At 55.1% G+C, this 23,101-nt stretch overlaps 1 protein-coding gene across 4 annotated transcripts; it reads left to right on the top strand.

Annotated features, from left to right (window-relative positions):
- The first annotated feature begins 5,299 nt into the window (after positions 1 to 5,299).
- SPINDOC (spindlin interactor and repressor of chromatin binding) lies at positions 5,300 to 18,278 on the top strand. 4 transcript variants are annotated; one of them, XM_046017786.1, is made up of 7 exons: positions 5,300 to 5,646; positions 8,863 to 9,192; positions 9,278 to 9,427; positions 9,558 to 9,695; positions 9,864 to 10,064; positions 12,745 to 12,802; positions 17,517 to 18,278. In XM_046017786.1, exons 1-7 carry the CDS (start codon positions 5,520 to 5,522, stop codon positions 17,647 to 17,649), a joined length of 1,137 nt encoding a protein of 378 aa, XP_045873742.1. In that variant the 5' UTR covers positions 5,300 to 5,519; the 3' UTR covers positions 17,650 to 18,278. The 4 variants fall into 4 exon arrangements, 2 of the variants coding, with proteins under 2 accessions (XP_045873742.1, XP_045873741.1); XR_006820110.1 differs by having other exon boundaries at positions 5,302 to 5,646; positions 12,592 to 12,802; positions 17,517 to 17,597; XR_006820109.1 differs by having other exon boundaries at positions 5,302 to 5,646; positions 12,586 to 12,802; positions 17,517 to 17,597.
- The last annotated feature ends 4,823 nt before the right edge of the window (positions 18,279 to 23,101 follow it).

Genomic DNA, 23,101 nt, shown 5'->3' with positions numbered 1-23,101 from the left:
AAAAAAATCTTAAAAAAAAAAAAAAAAGAGGGGCGCCTGGGTGGCTCAGCGGGTTAAAGCCTCTGCCTTCAGCTCAGGTCATGATCCCGGGGTGCTGGGATCGAGCCCCACATCGGGCTCTCTGCTTAGCTGGGAGCCTGCTTCCTCCTCTCCCTCTGCCTGCCTCTCTGCCTACTTGTAATCTCTATCTGTCAAATAAATAAATCTTTAAAAAAAAAAAAAAAGAATCTCATACTCTAAAGCCAAATTTACAGAGGGGAAAAGATGAGTTACAGACCTGCTTATCTAGGAAACCTACTGTCTCTCCTCCACAGGGGGCTGTCTCAACAATTAAGATTCCACTTCTGTCTAGGGGCCTGGGTGACTCAGTCGGTTAAGCATCTGCTTTCGACTCAGGTTATGATCCCCGAGTCCTGGGATCGAGTCCTTGGATCGAGCCCCGCGTCAGGTTCCGTGCTCGACCCAGAGTCTGTTTCTCCCTCTGCCCCTGCTCCTTCTCTTTCTCAAATAAATAAATCTTTAAAAAAGGAAAATATTCCACTTCCTTCAGCAAGGTACTGACTATGTAGTCAGTGGATGGGAACTCCCTGTAATATTGGTCTGGAGCTCTCCCTCAGGTCCTCTGTGCAGAGAAGGCTAGCTCAGCAGTCGGGGTGATGAGAGCCCAACTTTTGCAGCGGGACAGAATTATACTGTCACTTGCAAGTTGTTCCAGTCAAAGGACTGATTTCTCTCAGATTGGATTTCTTCATGTATATACTGGAGCTAATAGAAGCTACACCTTCGTTCATTTAACGAGGACTTCAAGTTCACGGAGAAGCAGAGCAGAACGGTAATGGAACGAACCAGGACAGGGGACAGGCAGAGCCAGACCAGAGTCCTGATTTTGCAACTAACCATCTTCCATTAAACCTGAGATATCACAGATTGCAAGAAAAGCCATGATCTTATGTACCCTTAAGAAAAACCCTGCCGGGGCGCCTGGGTGGCTCAGTGGGTTAAAGCCTCTGCCTTTGGCTCGGGTCATGGTCCAAGGGTCTTGGGATGGAGCCCCGCATCGGGCTCTCTGCTCAGCAGGGAGCCTGCTTCCTCCTCTCTCTCTGCCTGCCTCTCTGCCTGCTTGTGATCTTTGTCTAATAAATGAATAAATCTTTAAAAAAAAAAAAAAACCCTGCCAAGGGGCACCTGCCTGACTCAGAGTCAGTAGAGCATGTGAATCAAGCCCATGCTGGATGTGGCACTTACTTTAAAAAAAAAAACAACTGCCAAATTCTGATACAATTTCTTATCCCTTTGCATTGCATTTTATAGTTAAAGATCTCTTCCAAACTTACTGATATTTTGACAGACTTTTTTTTTAAGATTTTATTTATTTATCTGACAGAGAGAGAGCACACGCACACAAGCAGAGGGAGCAGCAGAGGGAGAGGGAGAAGGAGACCCCCCGCTGGACAGGGATCCTGACGCGGGGCTCAATCCCAGGACCCCAGGATCACAACCTGAGCCGAAGGCAGGTCCTTAACTGACGGAGCCCCCGAGGTGCCCCTTGACATAGACTTCTACTATTCAGTCTTTTTTTTTCCAATTCAAAGACTGAATTTTTTATTTTTTTTACTGTTTCAAATTTTTATTAAATTCTAGTTAGCATATAGTCGGATATTGGTTTCAGGAGTAGAATTAGTGATTCATCACTTACATATAACATCCAGTGCTCATCACAACTGCCCTCCCTAATGCCCTTCACCCATTTAGCCCATTCCCCCACTTCCTTCCATCAAGCCTCAGTTTGGCTCATATAGTTAAGAGTCTCTTATGGTTTGCTTACCTCTCTTTTTTTCCCCCCATCCTCTACGTTCATCTGTTTTTTTCCTTAAATTCCACATATGAGTGAAATCATATGGTATTTGTCTTTCTCTGACTGACTTATTTCCCTTAGCATAATACATTCTAGCTCCATCCACATCTTTGCAAATGGCAAGGTTTCATTCTTTTTGATGGCTGAGTAATATTCCACTACATATATTTATACACACGCACCCCAGATCTTCTTTTTTTTAAAGATTTTATTTATTTAGCTGACAGACAGAGATCACAAGTAGGCAAGGAAGCAGGCGGAGAGAGAGGAGAAGGCAGGCTTCCTGAGCAGAGAGCCCGATGCAGGGCTCGATCCCAGGACCCTGGGATCATGACCGGAGCCAAAGGCAGAGGCTTTAACCCATGGAGCCACCCAGGTGCCCTGCAGATCTTCTTTATCCATTCATCAGTCAATGGACATTTGGACTCTACATAATTTGACTATTGTTGACAATGCCGTTATAAACATTGGAGCGTGTGTGCCCCATCGAATCTGAATTTTTATACCCTTTGGCAAATACCTAGAATTGCAATTGCTGGGTTGTCCGGTAGTTCTACTTTTAACTTTTTGAGGAACCTCCTGTTTTCCAGAGTGGCTGCACCATTTTGCATTCCCACCAACAGTGCAAGAGGTTTCCCCTTTCTCTGCATCCTCGCCAACATCTGTTGTTTCCTGTGTTGTTAATTTTAGCCATTCTGACAGGTGTGAGGTGCTATCTCATCATGGTTTTGATTTGTACTTCCCTGATGATGAGGGATGTTGCGCGCCTTCACGTGTCTTTTGGCCGTCTGGATGTCTTTTTTTGGAAGAATGTCTATTCCTATATATCACTCTTCATATACATAAAAATGAATGCAAAATAAATTGGCTAAGGTTGTCAAAGCCCTCTGACCGAAGACCACCAGGGACACAGCTGTTGTCAAAAAAGTTAGGTTTATTTAATTTGCTTCTGTAAAGGAGAATGTACCCTAGGGAAACCCTCATATGAGTCTCTTTAAATACAGGTTTGCATCCCGCTGTTCTGTAGAGGGATTAGGGAAGCGTGGGACCACTTCTGGATTGAAAGTTGTCAAAAAGCAGGGGCAACTTAAAGACTGGGTTATATATAGTCCTAACTAGTTCACCTAGCAGGCAGGAGGACGCAAACGGGGCTGGAGTTATCTACGGTAATGAAGCAGCAACCACTCAGAATCAACTTTGTGGTCACCAAGGGGCCTCACCGATGTCTCATTCTGAAGGTGATTTATGTCTGCTGGTAACATCACGGTCTGAATATCAGAGGGGTAATCTTAAACGTTCTTGGTATTCCTAAAACTTCATAGTGATGTCCATTATAGAAAGCATCCCCATTCCAAAGATGTTAAAATGTAGAAAAAACGCTCATCTTAGATTTGATGAAATAGGATTCTTGGTGTATTACCTTGGGCAAGTAATTTACCCCTTTAAGCCTCAACTTCTTGTTCTGGAAAATGGGAACAATACAGTCTACCACATAAGACTTGTGAGGACAAACTGCCTGGTATAATATTGGATGTATCACTCAGAGTCCAAGGGGGGAAAGAGGAACCACTCTAGGTATGTAAAACAAAGAATTTTTTTTTTTTAAGATTTTATTTATTTGACAGATAGAGATCACAAGCAGGCAGAGAGAGAGAGAGGAGGAAACAGGCTTCCCGCTGAGCAGAGAGCCCGATGCGGGGCTCGATCCCAGGACCCTGGGATCATGACCTGAGCCGAAGGCAGCGGCTTAACCCACTGAGCCACCCAGGCGCCCCTAAAACAAAGAATTTAATGCAGGGTGTCCGTGACACCAGTGACAAGGGTGACGGAAGGGCTGAGTAATCCCAAAAGGGGACAGAGAGGCAACACAGAGATTAGCAAACACAGGGCACTCCCCACCACTCCTAAACTGGAGGGACACATGGAGGAGATGGAATTAACATAGCCTGGAAGTGAGGATCATCCCCCAGACGTTGGGACCACAGAGGAATTTTATCTACGGCTAGAGACCTGCCCAAGCCCGAGCAAACAAGAGAAAGAGAAGAAACACACTGGCTTTATCCTTCCTGCTATCTTCCAGTCTCCTGCCACTGGCTCCCATTGGCCAAACCCACACCTGATGGCCCCAGTCCTGGAAGCCTGAGGATCTGGACCCATGCAAGGCAGTAGAGGGGAGAGCAGAAGTTCAAGGAAGGAATCCCTGCACAGGTTACCAGGTGATGGAGAGAGAAATGATTGGAAACAGCTTGGTAATACCTTTATTTATAAAACCTTTAAAGTATGGGATACACTTGAAAGTAACAAAATTATTCACTTAAAGACCCACGGTAACGCAGATACACTAGTTCCTATCAGCTGTCCAGCCCCCAACCCACTACATACGTTATTCTGAATTACTCCTGTGTCTGGTCTGATATGGTGGCTTTTTTATTATTATTATTTTATTTATTTGACAGAGAGAAATCACAACTAGGCAGAGAGGCAGGCAGAGAGAGGAAGAAGCAGGCTCCCTGCGGAGCAGAGTGTCCGATGTGGGGCTGGATCCCAGGACCCTGGGATCATGACCTGAGCCAAAGGCAGAGGCTTTAACCCACTGAGCCACCCAGGCGCCCCTGATATGGTGGCATTTTAAGACGGATTTCCAGTGTCAGACATTTTCTCAACCGACATCTCAGGAGAGCTTCTGTAGCGGGGGGGGGGGGGGGGGGGGGGGGTGTGCCCATTCTGTGTCACAGAGGTAAAAGCTCACCCCGAGTAGTAGGATTGCAGCGAAGCATTGTCATGGCAACTGGACTCCGGTCTTGGGGCTCTCAAGGATTTGTGTACAAATGCAAAATCTCTAGACTCACGTTTTAATAAATGGAAATCAAAACCATCCGGGGGTGGTTTGCGTGTGCCCACACTCCACGGCTCTTTCATCTTCCGCATCCCCTTGTCCAGAAGCCTCCACAATGTCTTCCGAGAAAGGATGAGGTCGTCTAAGAAAACAGATAACGTGCCCAAGGTCACAGAGCTGGCAAAAATCCGAAAGAATTCCGTCTCCCCCCTTCCCACGGCAAGGCCCTTCTCGCTGCCCCGCCGGATCTTTTCCCGCCCGGGCATCTTCTGGCGGATGAAGGCGCGTTTGGGGAACGCAAAGGCGACCCCCAACAAAACCCCAGGGCACCTGGCAGCGCTCTCGACGCCCGCCAACGGGCCCGATCCGCAGCACGGGGGACGATGCCCCCCAGCCCGCGGGGTCTGGGGGCCTCTCCGCCGGCCGGCAATGCCCGCCTGCGCGCCGCAGGCCGCCGGGGAGCCCGCGGCCCTCCCCGCCACCCTGCGGGTCCCCGGGCGGCTAACGGAGCCGCGTGCCCGGGGCGGGGCCACGCGCGATTGGCCGCGCGGGGTCGGGGGCGGGCCCGCGGCGGGCCGGCCGGGAGGGCGCTGACAATGAGTCTCCATAAAAGGGAGCGGCGGGGGCCTGGGGCCCCGGATTGAGCCCTCCCCGCCCGGGGTCCCGACGCGCTCGGTCTCGGGGAGGCCCGGACGCGACCGTCGCAGGCCGGGCGGTGAGCGGCGGGGAGGGGGCGGCGCGGGGCGGGAGGCGGCCCCTGGCTGCGCGCCCGGCCTCCGGCGTCCGGTCACCGCGATCTCCGCCCCGCACACACACACCGGCCGCACCATGGCCCTGAAGGCCGAGGGGGCCGCGCTCGACTGCTTCGAGGTGACGCTCAAATGCGAGGAAGGGGAGGACGAGGAGGAGGCCATGGTGGTGGCCGTAATTCCGCGGCCTGAGCCGATGCTCAGAGGTGAGGATGGAAGGGGACCCCGCTTCCGCGTCACGGTCCGGGCCCGGGCGCCCCCTCCCCCTCCGCAGTCGGGGGGCTCCGGCGCCCCCTCCCCCTCCGGCCTGGGACCCGGGCGCCCCCTCCCCCTCCGGCCTGGGGCCCGGGCGCGCTCTCGCTCCGCCCCCTCCAGGGTTTGGAATCTGGGGCCTCCCCGAATTCCCCCTCTCCCGCCCCCGTCCGGGGTCTGGAGCCTTCGATCCACACCCCGCGCGCTCCGGATCTTCCGGTGCCCGAGCGCCCCCGCTCCCGGGCCCCGCACCGGCGGCCGAGGTCTCCCGCCCCGCGGAGCCAGAGGCCGGCGCAGGGGCCAGGCTGTGTTTTAGGCCGAGGGGCAGCAAGGCCTTCAGGGCCGAGTCTGGGCCCGCAGCCTGGTGTCCGGAGAGATCCGAGGATGCCGCCCGCCAAGAGGAGGATTTTCAGGTCCCGCTACGCAGAAAGCTTTCCTGTCCCCCAACTCCCCTTGCATCCCGGGCCTGCCACTTGCGTAAGCCACAGGTGTCAGATTCAAGCGCTTCAGGGGTGAATGGGATGGCACAGAGCACACTCAGTTTCGGAAGAGAAGCGCTTGCTAGGGGTACCCTCTGCCACGCAGGAAGGAGATTGGCCTTGGGAAGGGATTCGAGGAACAACCTGGGAGCCCTTGATTTCCCCTCCCCCTTTACCAATTTCTGTAGTCCGCAGGATCTTGCAGATCATTAGAAAACAAAGGGCCATCTTAGTGGGAAACTTAATACTCAGGAAAATGCCAAAAAAAATGTTCATGGAAATGCAAATATCGTTTTTATTCTCAAATACCTCTTCCCTAGGGGAGATTGTTCACCAAAGAGGTTGAGAGCAAGGCCATTTATTTAACCTCAGCATCACACACTGTCTCCCCCCACCGCCTCTCTCATCCTTTTTTGGATTCTGGAGGGTTATAAAACAAGTCAGGGAAATGAAGGCAGCTACCCTTTATCTCAGAGCTTGCCATCCACCAGAGGTTCTTTCCCTGCTTCTGCTAGTATTTACTGAGTGCTGGAGGCCAAGCCGTCTCAGTTCATCCTCCAACAACCCTGCAAGAGAGGCCCTGTTCCCCACTGTCAGGGATGAGGAAATAGAAGTCCAGAGAAGTTAAATCATTCAGGTCTTTATTAGGCACCTACTGTAAGTCAGGCAGTTTAAGACTGGGTACACTAATGACTATGAGCAAAGATGAAAGAAACACCCCTTCTGGAATATATAAATGAATGACCCAAGACAAACATAATTGAATGCATAGCGTGTTAGGTGCCCATAAGTGGTTCAGAGAACACCAGAGCAAAGGGAGGAGAAAAGAGCATGGTGGTGTTTTATTTGGAATATCAAGCAGTCGGGAAAGGCTTCTCTCATGTGAATCTTGAGCACAGACCCAAAGGACATGAGGGAATCAGCCTTGTGGACAGTGGGAGGGAGGGAAAGCACTTGAGGCAGAGAGGATAGCAAGTACACATGTCTTAAAGCAGAAGCTTTTTGAAAGATTTGGGTTAAGAGGAGAAAGGACGAATTCAAAGTCTTTGGCCTGAGCCCCGAGGAGGACGGGCCTCCCATGTGCAAAGGCAGGAAGGCTAAGATGTAGGCCTGTGACACATTCAAGTGGTATGGCCAGATAGGCATCAGACACGTCGTGCGTTTAGATGCCTTGAGTCTGGCCAGAGGTACAAATACAGAAGTCATCAGCAGGCAGGCAATGGGAAGAGACTGTCAGAGCAGGGAGGTAGACAGAAGGGGTCCAAGACGGGAGCTACAGACCTCTCTCCGGCCACTACAGGTTGGAGATACAGTCAGTCAGTCCCCCATCAGAGAGTTTCCGCACCGGCCAGGCACTGTTCTAGAGTCCGGGGGTCCAGGTGTGGACAATCAAAAGTCATACAGCGGGGAGACACTGCGCAAGGGACACCATGTTAGACCCGGTGGCAATGTGGGCTAGGGGGACATGGCGGGGGATTGGGTAATGGGGTGCCCAGCTTTCTGCATGGGGGCTGAGAAGGCCGTCTCGAGAGGATGGTTCTTCAGCTCTGCCCTGAAAGAAGTAAGAAAGCTGTGAGAGGGGAGGATAGGAGCCAGCATGGGTGATCCCAAGAGAGCCCCAGGGAAGTAAGAGACGAGCCAACAGGAGGTGGTGCCTGGAATCTGAGGGACAGAACTCGAGCTGGAAGAAGGGATGAGTCAAATGATGAAGTTCAAGAACTAACCGCCGGGTTTAGCATTGATGACCTTGGCAAGAGCTGTTTTGGAGGAATGGTGGGAAAGAGCCCAATGGCAACCAAGAGGTCAAGGTCCCCGGTCATGTGGGAGATAGGTACAGTCCAGCCTTGGACCTGGATCTTCTGAATCCTGGCCAGTTCTCAGACAGTTCTCCAATGCTACCTCCCTGTTCAGTCCTTCGGCGTCAGGACGGCCCATGTTTTATTTCATCCCATCTTCTCCGGTGAGAAAGAGGTGTGGCCATGAGAAACCGTAGACACAGGCTGACGTGGGTCTCAGCCTGCCTTCTTTGTCGAGCTTGTGGTCCATGCGCACAAAGCAGATGCCAGGCAGACCCTTGGGCGCAAGATTACACCTGCGCATGCTCTGGGAGATGGGAAAGGGCTTCTGACGGGTTGTGGTGGCCTGTTGAAGGGGCCTCGCCGAGTGGAGAGGCTGGCATGCCCGTCATTCGAGGACAGAAGGCCCACCGAGCATCTCCTGCCTGCCAGGCCCTGTAGGGACAATAGATCAGATGGACCATTCTTGTTCTCAAGAAAGGACACAGTGTGGCCTGAAAGTCAGATGTAGATCTAATCCCCCACCAGGGGTGAGAGGTCAGGAAGGCTTCCCAGGAGTAAAGGAAGTTGGCCGACTCATCAGGGTGGTCTGGACAGATGTGTCAAGGCTGAAGACCTGCAAGAGCAGCCTGTTGGAAAAGCCCAGGGACCCGTGGTCGGAGCCCAGACGGAGAGCAGAGAGGCAGGGAGATAGCGGGTGGTTTAATAGGGTTATGGTCTTAATAAGGTTAAGGTCAGTCTCATGGGCGGCAGGGGAAGGGAGAGAAAGACTTTGGGTGGGAATGTTCCTCGCCCCACCCCCCCAGACTCCACCAAGTTTGGGGAACCATGTTGTAAGTCTTCTAGGCTACGGACACCTTTCCTGCTAACGCCTTCTGCACGTCTCCCTTTGCAGTAGCCCCACAGGAGAAGACCCCCCCGCCCAGGTCCAGCCTGCTGGAGGCAGGTGGCGAAGGCTGTGAGGAGCCCAAGCAGCAGGTGTCTTGGGAGCAGGAGTTCCTGGTGGGAAACAGCCCCGGAGGCAGCGGGCGGGCGCTGTGCATGGTGTGTGGGGCGGAGATCCGGGCCCCCTCGGCGGACACGGCGCGCACACACATCCTGGAACAGCACCCTCACACGCTGGACCTGAGCCCTTCGGAGAAAAGCAACATCCTGGAGGCCTGGAGTGAGGGAGTGGCCCTTCTGCAGGACGACAGAGCGGAGCAACCTTCTTCACCAACCTCGGGTAGTTGGAACAGTGGGGGTGGCGGGGCGGTGGGGGGTTGGCCCCACAGAGCATTTGGAGCTTACTGGGCGCGCACCCTCTCCAGACTCAGGCCAGGATGTCGAAGCTGACCCGGACTCCGAGCCAGACCCTGCCAGGATGCCGGCAGAGATCGTCGTTCTCCTCGACTCCGAGGAAAACCCGTGTCTCCCAAAAAGGAGCCGGCCCAGGGGCCTCCGCCCCCTCGAGCTTCCTGGTCAGTCTCAGGGAAGCCCTTGAGGCTGAGCCAGGGAGAGGGAAGCACGCACCCTGCGTTCTCTGCAGAGAGAGGCTGCGGGGCTCAGGTGTGGACCCTTTAAAAGGTCTGGGGTCTTCTCATTCTGCAGCTGCCCCTGTCTCAGAGCCAGGAAATAGGAAGCCCCGTGGTCAGAGATGGAAGGAGCCCCCTGGGGAAGAGCCGGTCAGAAAGAAAAGAGGCAGACCCATGACCAAAAACTTGGACCTGGACCCAGACCCCGACCCAGGTGAGATGAAGGCCCCGTGCAGGTGTGGACTTGGGCTCTGGCCGCAGTGCTCCAAGAGGAAAAGCCAAGCAGGGGAGGGAGATGGTCTAGGCCTTTGGATTCTGGCTTCGGTGAGGATAGACCGCTCCACCTCCCGGACTCACAGTCCCTTCCCGTCTCTCTTTTCAGACCCTCCGTCCCCCGACTCACCCACAGAGACTTTCGCAGCCCCCACTGAGGTCCGACACTTCACCGACGGCAGCTTCCCCCCAGGCTTCGTCCTCCAGCTCTTCTCCCACACCCAGCTCAGGGCCTCAGACAGCAAGGACTCACCCAAAGAGGGGAGAGCTGCAGAAGGAGGCCTTCCCCAGCCGGAAAGCCCCTCTCCAGGTGAGCTCCTGAGAGGGGATGGCAAGGGAGGGTCAGGCAGGCTGCGTCCTGGGGCTCGGGCCTCCTCGAGGCCGCTCTGTAGCAGAGCCCTGGGTGTCGAGGTGGTCAGTACTCGGGTCTCCTGAGGGCCCGGGCCGAGGACAGGCAGACCGGAATGACAGGGACTGGCCAGAAAGCTGAGCTAGCTCCTTGGGAGTGTCCTGGAAGTGGTCGTCACGTTGGGCTAGGCCAGTGCTCCCCCAGGCCAGACACCCAGCACCACACTTAAGGCTGCTCCCACCGGGGGCCTGCGGTGCTCCGCTCACCCTGTTGGAGCAAAGGCCTGAACGGACCCATGGGGAACTCAACACGCAGCTCTGTGCAGAGAGCAGTCCAATGACTTGTCTAATGATAGCAGTAAGCGCTTGTGTTTGTATCATGTGTAACCGATTTCCAGAAACTTCTATACGTGGTTTCTCAGGCCCTTGGGAAAGTCTGTTTTCTGCAGGGGAGATGGAAGTGGGAAGGCTGAGTCTCAGAGCTGGTTCCTCCTTCCCTTGGTCCCCGTATTCATTTCCTGCGGCTGCTATAACAACCTGTTCGTGGCTTACGAGAATGCGCTTTATTCCTTTTCAGTTCCAGAGGTCAGGAACGGGCCTCACTAAGTTAAGATCTGGGTGTCGGCAGGGTCGTGTTCCTTTTGGAGGCTCCGGGGGCAAAGACTTTACTTATTTATTTGACAAAGACAGAGAGAGAAGCAGGGGGAAGCATCAGGCAGAGGGAAAGGGAGAAGCAGGCTTCCCGCTGAGTGGGGAGCCTGATGTGGAAGTCGATCCCAGGACCCTGGGATCATGACCTGAGCCGAAGGCAGATGCTTAACTGACTGAGCCACACAGGCGCCCATCCTGCCAGCTTCTTAGAAGCTGTGTGCAGTCCTTGGCTTTCGGTCTCCTTCCGTCTTCAAAGCCCGTGGCCACCAGGAGAGTCCTTCTGAGCTTCGGCTTGACTCTCCCGCCTCCCTTTTCCCCACTGGGACTGGGAGTACGTGGAGCCCATCCAGATCATCCAGAACCATCTATTCAGCTTAAAGTCAGCTGACTAATCAGCAACATTAATTCCACGTGTAGCCTTAATTCTCCCTTGCCGTGTGACATAGCACAGTCACAGATCCTGGGAATGAGGCCGTGGACGTCTTTATTTTTTAATTTTTTTTAAAGATTTTATTTATTTATTTGACAGAGAGAGATCACAGGTAGGCAGAGAGAGTGAGAAGGAAGCAGGCTTCCTGCCAACCAGAGAGCCCGATGCGGGACTCGATCCCAGGATCCCGAGATCATGATCCGAGCCGAAGGCAGCGGCTTAAACCACTGAGCCACCCAGGCGCCCTCGTGGACGTCTTTAGGTCAGAGTCACAGAATGAATCAGTGGCAGAATTCAGATTTGACCAGAATGCTTTCTGGGAGGGCAGAGGCTGAGCCTGGTTTCTTCACCTCTCTGTGCCAGGCATCTCGGGCTTGGGAAATGGCTCTTGAAGGAGTGACCGAGAGACCCACAGCACCTTGTCCTGGCCTGTCTGAAATGTGCATCCGGAGTTAGAGCCCAAGGGAAGATAGCGCAGGAGAAGATGGGGGCTCCCCAGAGCGGGGCTCTCAGAAAGGAGGTGGGCTTTTTGCATAAAGAGAAAAGCACAGGGCGCCTGGGTGGCTCAGTGGGTTAAGCCGCTGCCTTCGGCTCAGGTCATGATCTCAGGGTCCTGGGATCGAGTCCCGCATCGGGCTCTCTGCTCAGCGGGGAGCCTGCTTCCCTCTCTCTCTCTCTGCCTGCCTCTCTGCCTACTTGTGATCTCTCTCTGTCAAATAAATAAATAAAATCTTTAAAAAAAAAAAAAAAAGAAAAGCACATGTGCCTCTTCCCCTGCCCTCCCCTCCCCACTCCCCAGCAGTGAGCTGTTAACAGTCCAGTTTGTGTCCTCGAGACCTTCTGCAAAGCTCAGGGTGTGCGTGTTAACACGCACGCACACTTCTGCTTAATGTATTTTTTTTTTTTAAGATTTTATTTATTTGGGGCGCCTGGGTGGCTCAGTGGATTAAGCCGCTGCCTTCGGCTCAGGTCATGATCTCAGGGTCCTGGGATCGAGCCCCACATCCGGCTCTCTGCTCCGCAGGGAGCCTGCTTCCTCCTCTCTCTCTGCCTGCCTCTCTGCCTACTTGTGATCTCTCTCTCTGTGTCAAATAAATAAATAAAATCTAAAAAAAAAAAAAAGATTTTATTTATTTGACAGAGAGAGACAGAGACAGAGAGGGAGGGAACACCAGCAGGGGGAGTAGGAGAAGGAGAAGCAGGCTTTCCACTGAGCAGGGAGCCCGGCTCAGGGCTCGATCCCAGGACCCCGGCATCACGACCAAGCTGAAGCCAGACGCTCAATGCTCGAGCCACCAGGCACCCCTCGCTCAATTATATTTTACCAAACCAGGCTCCGCTTTTCTTCGTCTTGAGGCAGGCGTCAGGTGTTCACATAGGTCACGGTTTTAACTGTCTCAAGTTTCAGCTTGAGCCACATTCCAGTCCTGCCTCCCCGAGACTGTGCGCTCTGCTGGGACTTGAGCGCTCCCCGGGCCTCCTCGTTCCTGCGGCGGATCCCTGCTCGAAATGGCTGGCCGCTCCCACTGTTTAATGGGTCTTCCGATTTCATTCTCGAAAGGGAGCCTTCATTTTGAGTCCCGGGATACCCTGTGCCCAAATTCCACCTCTCTGGAGTGGTGAGTAGCTGAGAAGGGAGTCCCCGAGATCACAGGTTCCTTTGGGGTGTGTGGGCGGAGTCTGAAGCCATGGGGTTCCCCCATCTGATTGACATGAGAGGGTTTTTCTCGGCGGGTGGCAGGATCTAGGGAACCCACAGCAGCTCAGCCCTGAGGCAAGCACTCTGGAAGATGACTTGAGTGAGGACAGAGTGTCTTTGTCCCTAAGAAACTGTCTCTTTGAGGGTACAGGTCAGAGGCAGTGACGCAGCAACCATAGTTCTGTGCAGAGCAAAGGCCCCGGAACAGTGGTCGCAGACTGTTTCAGGATCGCAAAGCTCGGACAGATTTCTCGAAACCCTGTGAGGCGTCAACCAGAATGTCTTCACATTGAGTTGTTTTATGGATTGAAGTTCTTGGAAGTTTTTTTGTTGTTGTTTTTTTAAAGATTTTATTTATTTATTTGACAGACAGAGAGATCACAAGTAGGCAGAGAGGCAGGCAGAGAGAGAGGAGGAAGCAGGCTCCCTGCAGAGCAGAGAGCCCGATGCGGGGCTCGATCCCAGAACCCTGAGACCATGACCTGAGCCGAAGGCAGCGGCTTAATCCACTGAGCCACCCAGGCGCTCCCAGTTTTGTTTTTTTTTAAGATTTTATTTATTTGACAGAGATCACAAGTAGGCAGAGAGGCAGGCAGAGAGAAAGGAAGGGAAGCAGGCTCCCTGCTGAGCAGAGAGCCCGATGCGGGGCTCGATCCCAGGACCCTGGGATCATGACCCAAGCCGAAGGCAGAGGCTTTAACCCACTGAGCCACCCAGGCGCCCCTTGGAAGATTTTGAGTAAAGATTCTGTCACTTTAAAAAAGCTTAAAAGTCAAGGATTTACAAGTTGGGAGAGGTCACTGTGGCATGGTCAGCTGAGCTGATGGATAGGAATGTGAAGCAGAGAAGACTTTCGGGAACTTTCCACGGGCCTTGCAGGGTGAGGGTGGGGAGAAGTCCAAGCCAGGAGAGAAGGGTGAGGCTGAGGACCGCACTCACAAATGGTGAGAAAAAGAGCCTCTAGGTCTTGCTAGTGTTTGTGTGAGACCTAGAGTGCTGGCTCTTAGGCTGCCCCGACCAGGCTCAGTATGCTTCCAGGCTGGTCCAAGGGAAAAGGGGTGCGTGTGCGTGCGTGCCTGTGCTCACGGGTGTGAGCGTGTGTGCGCTTCACAAGGGACAGGGTCTTTGTTGACTGTGGTATCCTCAGCACCCAGTACGGTGCCTGGCACAGAGAAGGCCCTCCGTAAAGATTTACTGAGAGAAGGGTGGATAGGGGCTGCCTTCACTTGTCATGTGGCAGTGACGTTTTCAGAGTTGCTGATCAGAAACAAGCCTTAACAAGAGAAAAGCACTCAGGCCCGTCCTCTGGAGAAGGTTTGTGCTTATACGCATACACGCACGAGTGTGGGGGCAGGGAGCTGGAGAAGCAGAGGGGCTTGGGCCCCCAGGACGGAGGGGGCCAGCCCTGGGTTTGGAGTGCTAAGAGGACTCAGCTTGTCCCCGGACTGATAAGTCCTCCTGGCCTGCTCTTTCACGGCCGTGGGGCTCGGATCATGCCTGCTTTTCTGAAAGGGCATCCCACATCAGGCCTCACTGTCCTGATGCTCCCCTCCCCACCACTCTCAGCTCTGCCCTCCATGCTGCCAGAAAGAACTGGTACGTAATTCCGTTGCTTGGAGCAGTCCCCAAGTCCGTGAACTCTTAGCACGTGCTGAACTCTGTTAACATCTTAGCCTGTCATCCGTCTCCTTAAATCCCCACAGTCATGTTACACAGTGTTAGGGTTTCCATTTTGGAGAAGAGGACATAGCCTCGGAGAGCTACGGCACCTGTCTCAGGGCCCCTCACCTAGTAAGGGGCAGCCTGTGTTTCCACCTGTACCCATCCCCCTCCAGCCTCCAAGCCTTCTCTCTGCTGCTGGGGCTGAGCTGTTGCTGGGGAAGCCCGGCCCCCCAACGCCTGGCTAGAGCCCATCCCCTCCCTGCTGGCCGTTCCCTCCCTCTCTCCTCTTTGTCCACCGTCTGTGTTTCCCTCTCCTCCAGATCTCACCCGGCAGCCTACGCTAAGCTGAGATTTCTCCCTTCTTGACCGCTCATCCCTCCCTAGCCACTGTCTTATTTGTTCCCAAAGCTTTTCAGCGAGGCTGGGGAGGCCCTCCTCTCTCGGGGAGCCACTTCCGTCCTATTCCCATCCTCCCGTCTCATGCTAAAATTGCTTTTTTTGGCAAGGCCACCATTGACTTGCCTAAAATGAAAATCGTCGATTCTCAGTGCTTGCCTTTCCCCAATGTGCCCGTAGTCATGATACCGTCCCTCCCTCCTTCCCAGATCTGCCCTTGGTCTTGGGGCTCCCCGGACCACTGGCCGGGTTTCCCTCCAGCTTCACCGGATGTTCTGTTTCCCCAGCCTGTCCTTTCCCACGCGGCTCCCTGAGTCAGATCTGACGGTTCTCTCTCCTCCTCTTTCTCGAGTGTAAGTAGCTTCAGGTCAGGACATGTATCTGTTTCATTTCCTGTGATCTCCCCAGAGCCTGGCATGGGGTCCAGGTGCTGCTTACGTGTTCAGTGAGTGAGTGGTTAAGTGACGGACTGATGCCTCAACTTTGGGGCAGGGCCTTCCTCACTCCCAGAGCGACCCAGTCCAAGTCCATGTGTTCCCAGCTCCCACCCAGATTCCCCTGGTGACATGCCTGTGGTTGTCCAGAAGATCTGTGGAACTGCCTTATCCAAACTGAATCCCCCCCTCCACCCCGTGCCCCCAGCCTCTCTCCTCCCCAGCCTCCCCTCCCCTTTTCCATTCTGCACTTTTTTTTTTTAAAGATTTTTTTATTTAATTATTTGACAGAGATCACAAGCAGGCAGAGAAAGAGGGAAGCAGGTTCCCTGCTGAGCAGAGAGCCCGATGCGGGACTCGATCCCAGGACCCTGAGATCATGACCTGAGCCGAAGGCAGCGGCTCACTGAGCCACCCAGGCACCCATTCCGCACTTTGCTTAGGCTAAAGCCTCAGAATCTTCCTCTTCCCGTTTCCATCAAGCCCTTGGCAAATCGTGTTAGCCCCACCTCCAAAATCGGTTCAGAATTCACCGTCCATGCCCTCCACTGTGGTCCCCCTACCCTGGTCCAAGCCATCTCTTGCCTGGTTCCTTAATGGCCTCCTCCCTGGCCTCCCAGCTTCTGGTCTTGCCCACTCTGGTCTCCTCTCCTACGGTAGCCAGGGTCCTCAGTGCAAACCGAGTTAGGTGCTGTCCCTGCTGTTCCTGTCACACTCCAGATAAAAAGCCAGAGTCCATGGCGACCAGGGATGCTCACTGCAGGATCCTGACTCTCCTAAGCCAGCCCACCACAGGCACCGGCCTGCTGTTCCTACAACGGCAGGCAGGCGACCCCCGGAGCGTTCGAGTTCGCCCTTCCTTCTGGCTGGAGTGCTGCTCCCCGGCCACCCGCGTAGTGGACTCTCACTTTCTGTACATTTTTGCTCACATACCCGCTCCACAAGGCCCTCCACGCTATCCTGTCCCCTTCCCTGGTGTGTCTTCTTGCTTCACTTTCTTTCCATCCGTACGGGACACATCGCATCTTGTGCTCATTCATCATATCAGCTCCCGCCACGGGGTCAGAAATTCCAGGAGGGCCGCATGGTCTGCTCCATGCGCTACTGGACCCCTGATGGTCAGAGCTGTGCCAGGCATAGGCTGGGTGCCCACTGACTTGCTGTTGAACTTGGGATCCGGCCTGTCCTCACGGAGCTTAGAGTTTGTCAGACGCAGACCAACTTACCCAGATACAGAGCAGGATTGACGATGGCTGCTGGTACGGAGTTTGATGTCAGCAAACTGTATGGCAAAGCTGTGCCTAGTTTCCCAGCCACCTGTTAGACCGCGTCTCTATGTAGGCCAAACGCCACAAGTGGATCCTTCTCGAAACAGACATCCCGACAGTTGCAGTCGCCGTGTTCGGTTTTGCTTTTCAATGTGAAGTACTTGTGAGTACAATGTGAAGTACAATGTGAAGTACCCGTGTGGCAGGGACATTTTTTGTGGCTGCTTGAAAGCCATGGGGAGTCTGCTCTCCCCTCTCTTTAAGGCCCGGTTTTGCCTTTTCGGAGCAGCTGCTCCCCACTGCTGAGGCAGGTGTCCGATCCCCGCGGCGTGGGTCCTGACGGGAGGGAAGAGCCCAGGGAACCCCACGGAGCAGAACTGGGATGCTAACCCAGGGCAGGCCATGCGGGGTTCTCGCCTTAACCTCCGGATCTGTCCATGAGCGGCAGGCACAGTGCATCTTACTCGGGTCGAGGGGGGGTTCCCCACACCCACCCCCTGTGCCCACACAGGGCAGAAGCCCTCAGGCTAGGGCACCGGGAAGTTTTAGATGAAGCAGAGCGAGCTAAGGGCAGGAACCGAGGTGAGCAGACAGCACTGAGCATGCGTGTACCAGAGTACGTGGGGGAGGAAGCCCACGGGCTGCGTCTGACTTATGCCTAAGAGCCCGTGACCCCATCTTCTGGTTGATCGTGGTCCTCAGATGAACCAGGAGTGTGGCTTCCTGCCTTGGGCCCCCCTTGTACCGGGCCCTGGACTGTGGAAGTGAAGGCCTGGGAGTGGAGGTGCGGTTTGCAGAGGCCTTTGGGGGGCATCCGTGCCGTGGGGGGTCCGGAGGGCCCTGACTTCTGCTCTCTGCTCCCATCCCTGCCCAGCTCCCCCTCCGGGGCTCCGTGGGACACTGGATCTGCAGGTTATCCGCGTACGGATGGAGGAGCCCCCGGCAGTCAGCCTCCTGCAAGACTGGTCCAAGCACCCCCAGGGCGCCAAGAGTGTGGGAGCAGGTGACACCCCAAACTGGCCAGCGGTTCTGTCAGACTCCAGCACCACTGTGGGGGGCCAGCCAGAGGCAGGGGGTGGGGTGTAGGCTCTGGCTTTCCCGGGCAGGGAGGGAGGGAGGAGGCAGGGTCCCCCTTTGGCTTCTCACTCAGAGCTGCCCAGCTCGGCCACCTGGTGGAGAGAGTAAAACCAGGTGCCAAGGCAGGATGGAGGAGAGGACCGGGGGTGGGGGAGGGCAGCGTCTGCCCCTGGCAAGGCGCAAGGCCAGGCCCTGAGATGGGCAAGGCTGGCCTCAGGGCTGTCGTGTGGTACGGCATTGGGCCTGTGGAGAACACCTATCCCCACCCTTTCGCTGACCCTGACCTCTCTGTCCCCCCTCCTTTCCCCCTCTTAACCCCCCACCACTCTCCCTTGGCACAGTGCCTTACACAAGAGGTGGTCACGATGGGGTTTGAACTGAGTCCCACTACCTCGGGGGACGCCTCTCCTCCCCCACCTGTTCAGGCTCCCAAACCAGGAGGCCTCCATTACCTCTTTCCCCGCTCCATCCCTGCAGGAGGCCCGAGCAGCCCACCTGGGGGCTTTGTTCACTCGCTCCCTCCTTTTCACCTATTTTCCTGTTGTATATATCTCCTTTGTTGACAATAAATTATTTTTTTTTATTAAGAGAGTTACATCTGGGCCATCCTTGGGGGAAGGGATTTGCTAGCAGGATATCTAGTCTCCCAGAGCGACCTCGAGGGGTGGGAGGGCAGACCAGGGCCAGGCGACAGGGCACCATTGGCTGGAGGACCGGGGCCCAGTCGGTGCCGGTCACAGAGGGACACCTCGCCCCTTCTCCGTGGCCTTGAAATGGGGTCACAAACACCTCTTCTTTAACATTTTGGACCTTCTGACTCCCTTGGTAAGTCTCTGTGCAAGAGAGACCGTGGTAGGGGGAAACCATGTCCACCCTAGTTACTGACCCTTCTTTTTTTTTTTTTTTTTAAGATTTTATTTATTTATTTATTTGACAGACAGAGATCACAAGCAGGCAGAGAGGCAGGCAGAGAGAGAGGAGGAAGCAGGCTCCCTGCTGAGCAGAGAGCCCGATGCGGGGCTCGATCCCAGGACCCTGGGATCATGACCTGAGCCGAAGGCAGAGGCTTTAACCCACTGAGCCACCCAGGCGCCCCAGTTGCTGACCCTTCTAAGCTGAGATGTTTGTGACCAGCCTGCAGGGGGTGGCCTGCCTCCCGTCCCTGGCCCCAGGACGAGGAGGTGGGCACCTGGCACCCTGCTCCAAGCCGCCCTCTCCTTGGCTTCATTAGACGCCCTCCTTTGCCCCGTTTCCCGGTGGCCCACTTTGGGTTCCTGCGCCAGACACCTTACCCTCTAAACTACTGTCACAGCCCAGATCTCGGTGGGATTTTTGTTTCTCTCTCATTGGCGAGAGGGGCACGGGGAGCTCCCTGTCAGACCCCAGACCCCCCTGTCGCCTTTAGAATCCAGAGGCACGTGTTGCATTGGGACAGTCCAGCCCCTGCTCTGGGCGGCTTCACCGCTCCTGATAAATTCTGTGCATCCCGGGAGAGGTGAGGACTCCAGGGGGGGAGTTCGCCCACCACACTGACCTAGCCAGGTTTTGAGATTAACCGGAAAGCCCCTCTTTTAACTCAAGAAGGATCTGGGCATGAGCCCACTACACCGTGCTGTGTGCTTCCCTGCGCTGGTGTGGGCCAGGTGTGGGTGATCTCCATGGGTTTGCTTCCTGGGACACGGTCCCGTCTCCCCGTCTGACCAGCTTGGGAAAAGGAGCTCGAGGATGTGGGGCCCCTAGCCGGGATTAAAAGGCATGGGCGTAGCTCGTGGAGAACAGGCAGTAGACGTTGTGTGTGGGGTGGCTTCCCCAGTGTGTGACAGGTGGGCCTCAAAACTCCCGTGTCTCCACTCCTGTTTCTGCAAATGGGTAAAACTTCTGTCCCACTTAACAGGAGGAATAACTAAGGCTGCAAATCGGGCTTTGAAATACGAATGTGAATCATCGCAGGTGATGTCTTTCCGCGTGACTGTGTTTACATTGATGCCAACGTGCTTTTAACTCACCGTGGCTGTGTCACGGCGTGTTTACAACTGAGAAAATGTCTCAAGCGCGCTGTAAAATCGTGACGTCCAATGCCCCTTCGCGGCTGTTCATGTGATCAATGGCCCACTAGACTGTGAGCTCCTCTCGGGCAAGGACCAGGCTGCGTTGACCTCGTTTTCCTAGGACCCTGCTTGGGGCCTGGCACATCGTAGGTGCTCAATAAATGTTTGTCAGGTGCCCTCCTGGTGTGTCTTCCTGTGCGCCCAGTCCCCAGAGTGCACACGGCTGCCCGCACAGGGGTGGTGGCCGCGGTGGCTGCCGGTGGCACGACTGTCCGGTGACTTCATCCCCACATCTTGGTTGCCGAGGGTCTGCCCAGCCTCGGCCAGGACCGTAGGGACTGTGAGTGTGTGGGGCTGGGAGCTCCCAGTGGGCATCTCTGGGTTTCCAGGGAGAAGTGGGGAGAGGAGCGTGTGCCCCCCGCCCTCGCCATCTCCCCCAACCCCAGGCCAGACGTTGCTGCGGCTCTGCCCAGACAACAAGGAAGCCTCACGCGCTCTCGGTGCCCAGGAGCTGCTGGTGGCGACTTTCTCCAGGTGTGATGCTGAGCCCCATCACGACGTTGAGTGAAGGGGTCAGGGACGAAGGTGCCACTGTCCCCAGCTCCTGACACCCTTGCTTCTAGTCCCCTTTGCTCTCTGAAACGGGCCGCCTTCCAGCTGGGAACAGCTGCCCTCCTCGGAGTCCAGGGTGGGGCGATCTTTCTGGATACCCGCAAGAGCTGTATAGCTCCAACTGGTCCAAGACAAAAGAGGAAGCAGCCTCTTCCCTCCTCGAAGAGAAACTGGAGTGTGTGAGGGTGTGGATGGGAAGAGAAGACACTGGCTGGGCCCTGCGGGGCACCCCAGCGGCATCGCCCGTCCGGTCCAGCCTCCGCAGCTCCCGCAGTCCAACCTCCCTCTCCTCCGCCGCCGCAGATCTGGTCGTCGCCCCCCACTGCCCGCACACAGCTGGGTAGCCCGTGAGACCGCAGAGCCCTCACACACCCGAGGTGTGGTAGGAGGATGGGGAGCTGGAGTGGGGGAGCATCTGTGACGGAACGCAGCCTCTCTGCGTCCCCCGAAGGAGGCACCAGCTGACCCGCCTGGGCCGCCCAGGCCGGGAGGGGGTCTGCTGCTGGCGGGCACAGCGACACGTAAGTGTGTCTATCTTCCAGCCTTCCTGGAACCACGTGCGTTGGCCCAGAGCCTTCACACCAAACCCGGTCAGCTCCTCATCCCACCCAAAAAAAACGCACCAGCCTTGACAGGAGGCAGCGGCGCAGGACTTTCGGTCCCTCCCGCAGCCCCGTCAGCCCCTCTGGTCTCCAGAGACCCCACATCTGGGCCGCCCGAGGAGGCAGGAGCAGCAGGGCCCGGGCGAGCACCCTGCAGGGCTCGGATTCCACAGACAGGACTGAAGGCCCCTGGGAGCAGGCAGCAAGCTAAGCACTGAGCACAGACGGGACACTGGCCTGTCTCCACTGGGGGGTCACCCCCACACTGTGCCCATTACACAGGTGAAGGGTTGGGCCCAGCAGGACGAACGAGGTGACTTGCCCACCGTTCCAGAGCTGGCGAAGGAGCAGAGCCAGGCCGAGCCCGGATCTGTCTGACCCCTGGGCTCTCGTCTCCTGAGCTGCATGGCCTGTTTCGGCTTCAGGAGGACTGAGACCTCTTCCCCGGAGAGCCTGGGGACCTGCGGTGGGGTCAGTGAGGGTGAGAGGCAGGAATGGCGTCAGGTGGCAGTAGGGAAGGTCATTCACGATGACGACTGCTCAACACCTCCTGCATTCAGACAGGGGTGCCCAGTGCCCTCACCAGGCCAATGTCCACAGCACCGCCCTCCCCCCCCCCCCCGGGCCGGCACCTGCTGCGATCCTACCTTGCACCCGGCAGAGCCAACTGAAGGGGCTTCAAGCCGACGCAGAAGGATGCTCGTCTCAGCTTCCCAGGTGACAGTGGCTGGGCACCAAGCTGAGGGCTCTGAGGTGGAGGGAGTCCTGCTCCTCCCTTGTCCCTTTTCCAGAAAATGCCTTCCAGGAAATGCCACCCAGACACCCCCCGCCCTTCTGGATTATTTTAAAGCAAATCCCAGACGGGTTGTCATTGCATCTGTAAATAGGTTTGTTTGTATCTCTAAGAGGCAATCTTCAATGAAACACATCAATATCACACTTTAAAAATTAATTATCCCGGGACGCCTGGGTGGCTCAGTCATTCAACGTCTGCCTTCGGCTCAGGTCATGATCCTAGGGTCCTGAGATCGAGTCCCACATCGGGCTCCCTGCTCAGCAGTGAGTCTGCCTCTCCCCTGCTTGTGCTCTCACACTCTCTCGCTCTGTCTTTCTCTGGAAAATAAATAAAATATTTTTTTAAAAAAGGGGGAGGTGCCTGGTGGCTCAGTCATCGAGCGTCTGCCTTCAGCTTGGGTCATGATCCCAAAGTCCTGGGATCAGGCCCCATGTCGGGCTCCCTGGTCGGTGGGGAGCCTGCTTCTCCCTCTCCACCTCTTGCATGCCAGTGTTCCCTGTCTCGCTCTCTCTGTCATAAATAAGTAAAAATCTTAAAAAAAAAGTAAATTAAAATTAATAAGTAAAAATTAATAATCCCTTAAAATTAAATAAAAATAAATAGGGGTGCCTGGATGGGTCAGTGGGTTAAAGCCTCTGCCTTCGGCTCGGGTCATTATCCCAGGGTCCTGGGATCAAGCCCCGCATCGGGCTCTCTGCTCGGCGGGGAGCCTGCTTCCCTTCCTTTTTCTCTGCCTGCCTCTCTGCCTACCTGTGATCTCTGTCTGTCAAATAAATAAAATCTTTTTAAAAAATTAATAAATAAAAATTAATAATCACCTGACTGGCTCCGTCGGTAGAACATGGGTCATGAGTTCAAGCCCCAGACTGGGCATGGAGCCTACATTAAAAAAAAAACAAAAACAACAACAACAACAAAAAAAAAACAGGGCATCTGGGTGGCTCAGTGGGTTGAGCATCCAACTCTTGATTTCAGCTCAGGTCATGATCCCAGGGTCCCGGGACTGATCCCTGAGTCCATCAGACTCCATGCTCAGTGGCCAGTCTGCTGGAGATTTTCTCTCTCCCTCTCTCTCTGCCCCTCTCCTCAATCTCTCTCTCTTTCTCTCTTTAAAATAAATATATAGGGGCACCTGGGTGGCTCAGTGGGTTAAAGCCTCTGCCTTAGGCTCAGGTCATAATCCCAGGGTCCTGGGATCGAGCCCCACATTGGGCTCTCTGCTCAGCAGGGAGCCTGCTTCCTCCTCTCTCTCTGCCTGCCTCTCTGCCTACTTGTTGATCTCTGTCAAATAAATAAATAAAATTTAAAAAATAAAAATAAAATA

The sequence above is a fragment of the Meles meles genome, chromosome 8, assembly GCF_922984935.1.
Source record: "Meles meles chromosome 8, mMelMel3.1 paternal haplotype, whole genome shotgun sequence".
NCBI classification, from domain to species: Eukaryota; Metazoa; Chordata; class Mammalia; order Carnivora; family Mustelidae; genus Meles; species Meles meles.
This window is presented reverse-complemented; position numbering and strand designations above follow the sequence as displayed.

Coding starts and splice junctions, on each gene's coding strand:
- SPINDOC (XM_046017785.1), top strand. CDS start 5,520: ATGGCCCTGAAGGCCGAGGGGGCCGCGCTCGACTGCTTCGAGGTGACG. Junction 9,193..9,277: donor ACCTTCTTCACCAACCTCGG/GTAGTTGGAACA, acceptor CACCCTCTCCAG/ACTCAGGCCAGGATGTCGAA. Junction 9,428..9,557: donor CCGCCCCCTCGAGCTTCCTG/GTCAGTCTCAGG, acceptor CTCATTCTGCAG/CTGCCCCTGTCTCAGAGCCA.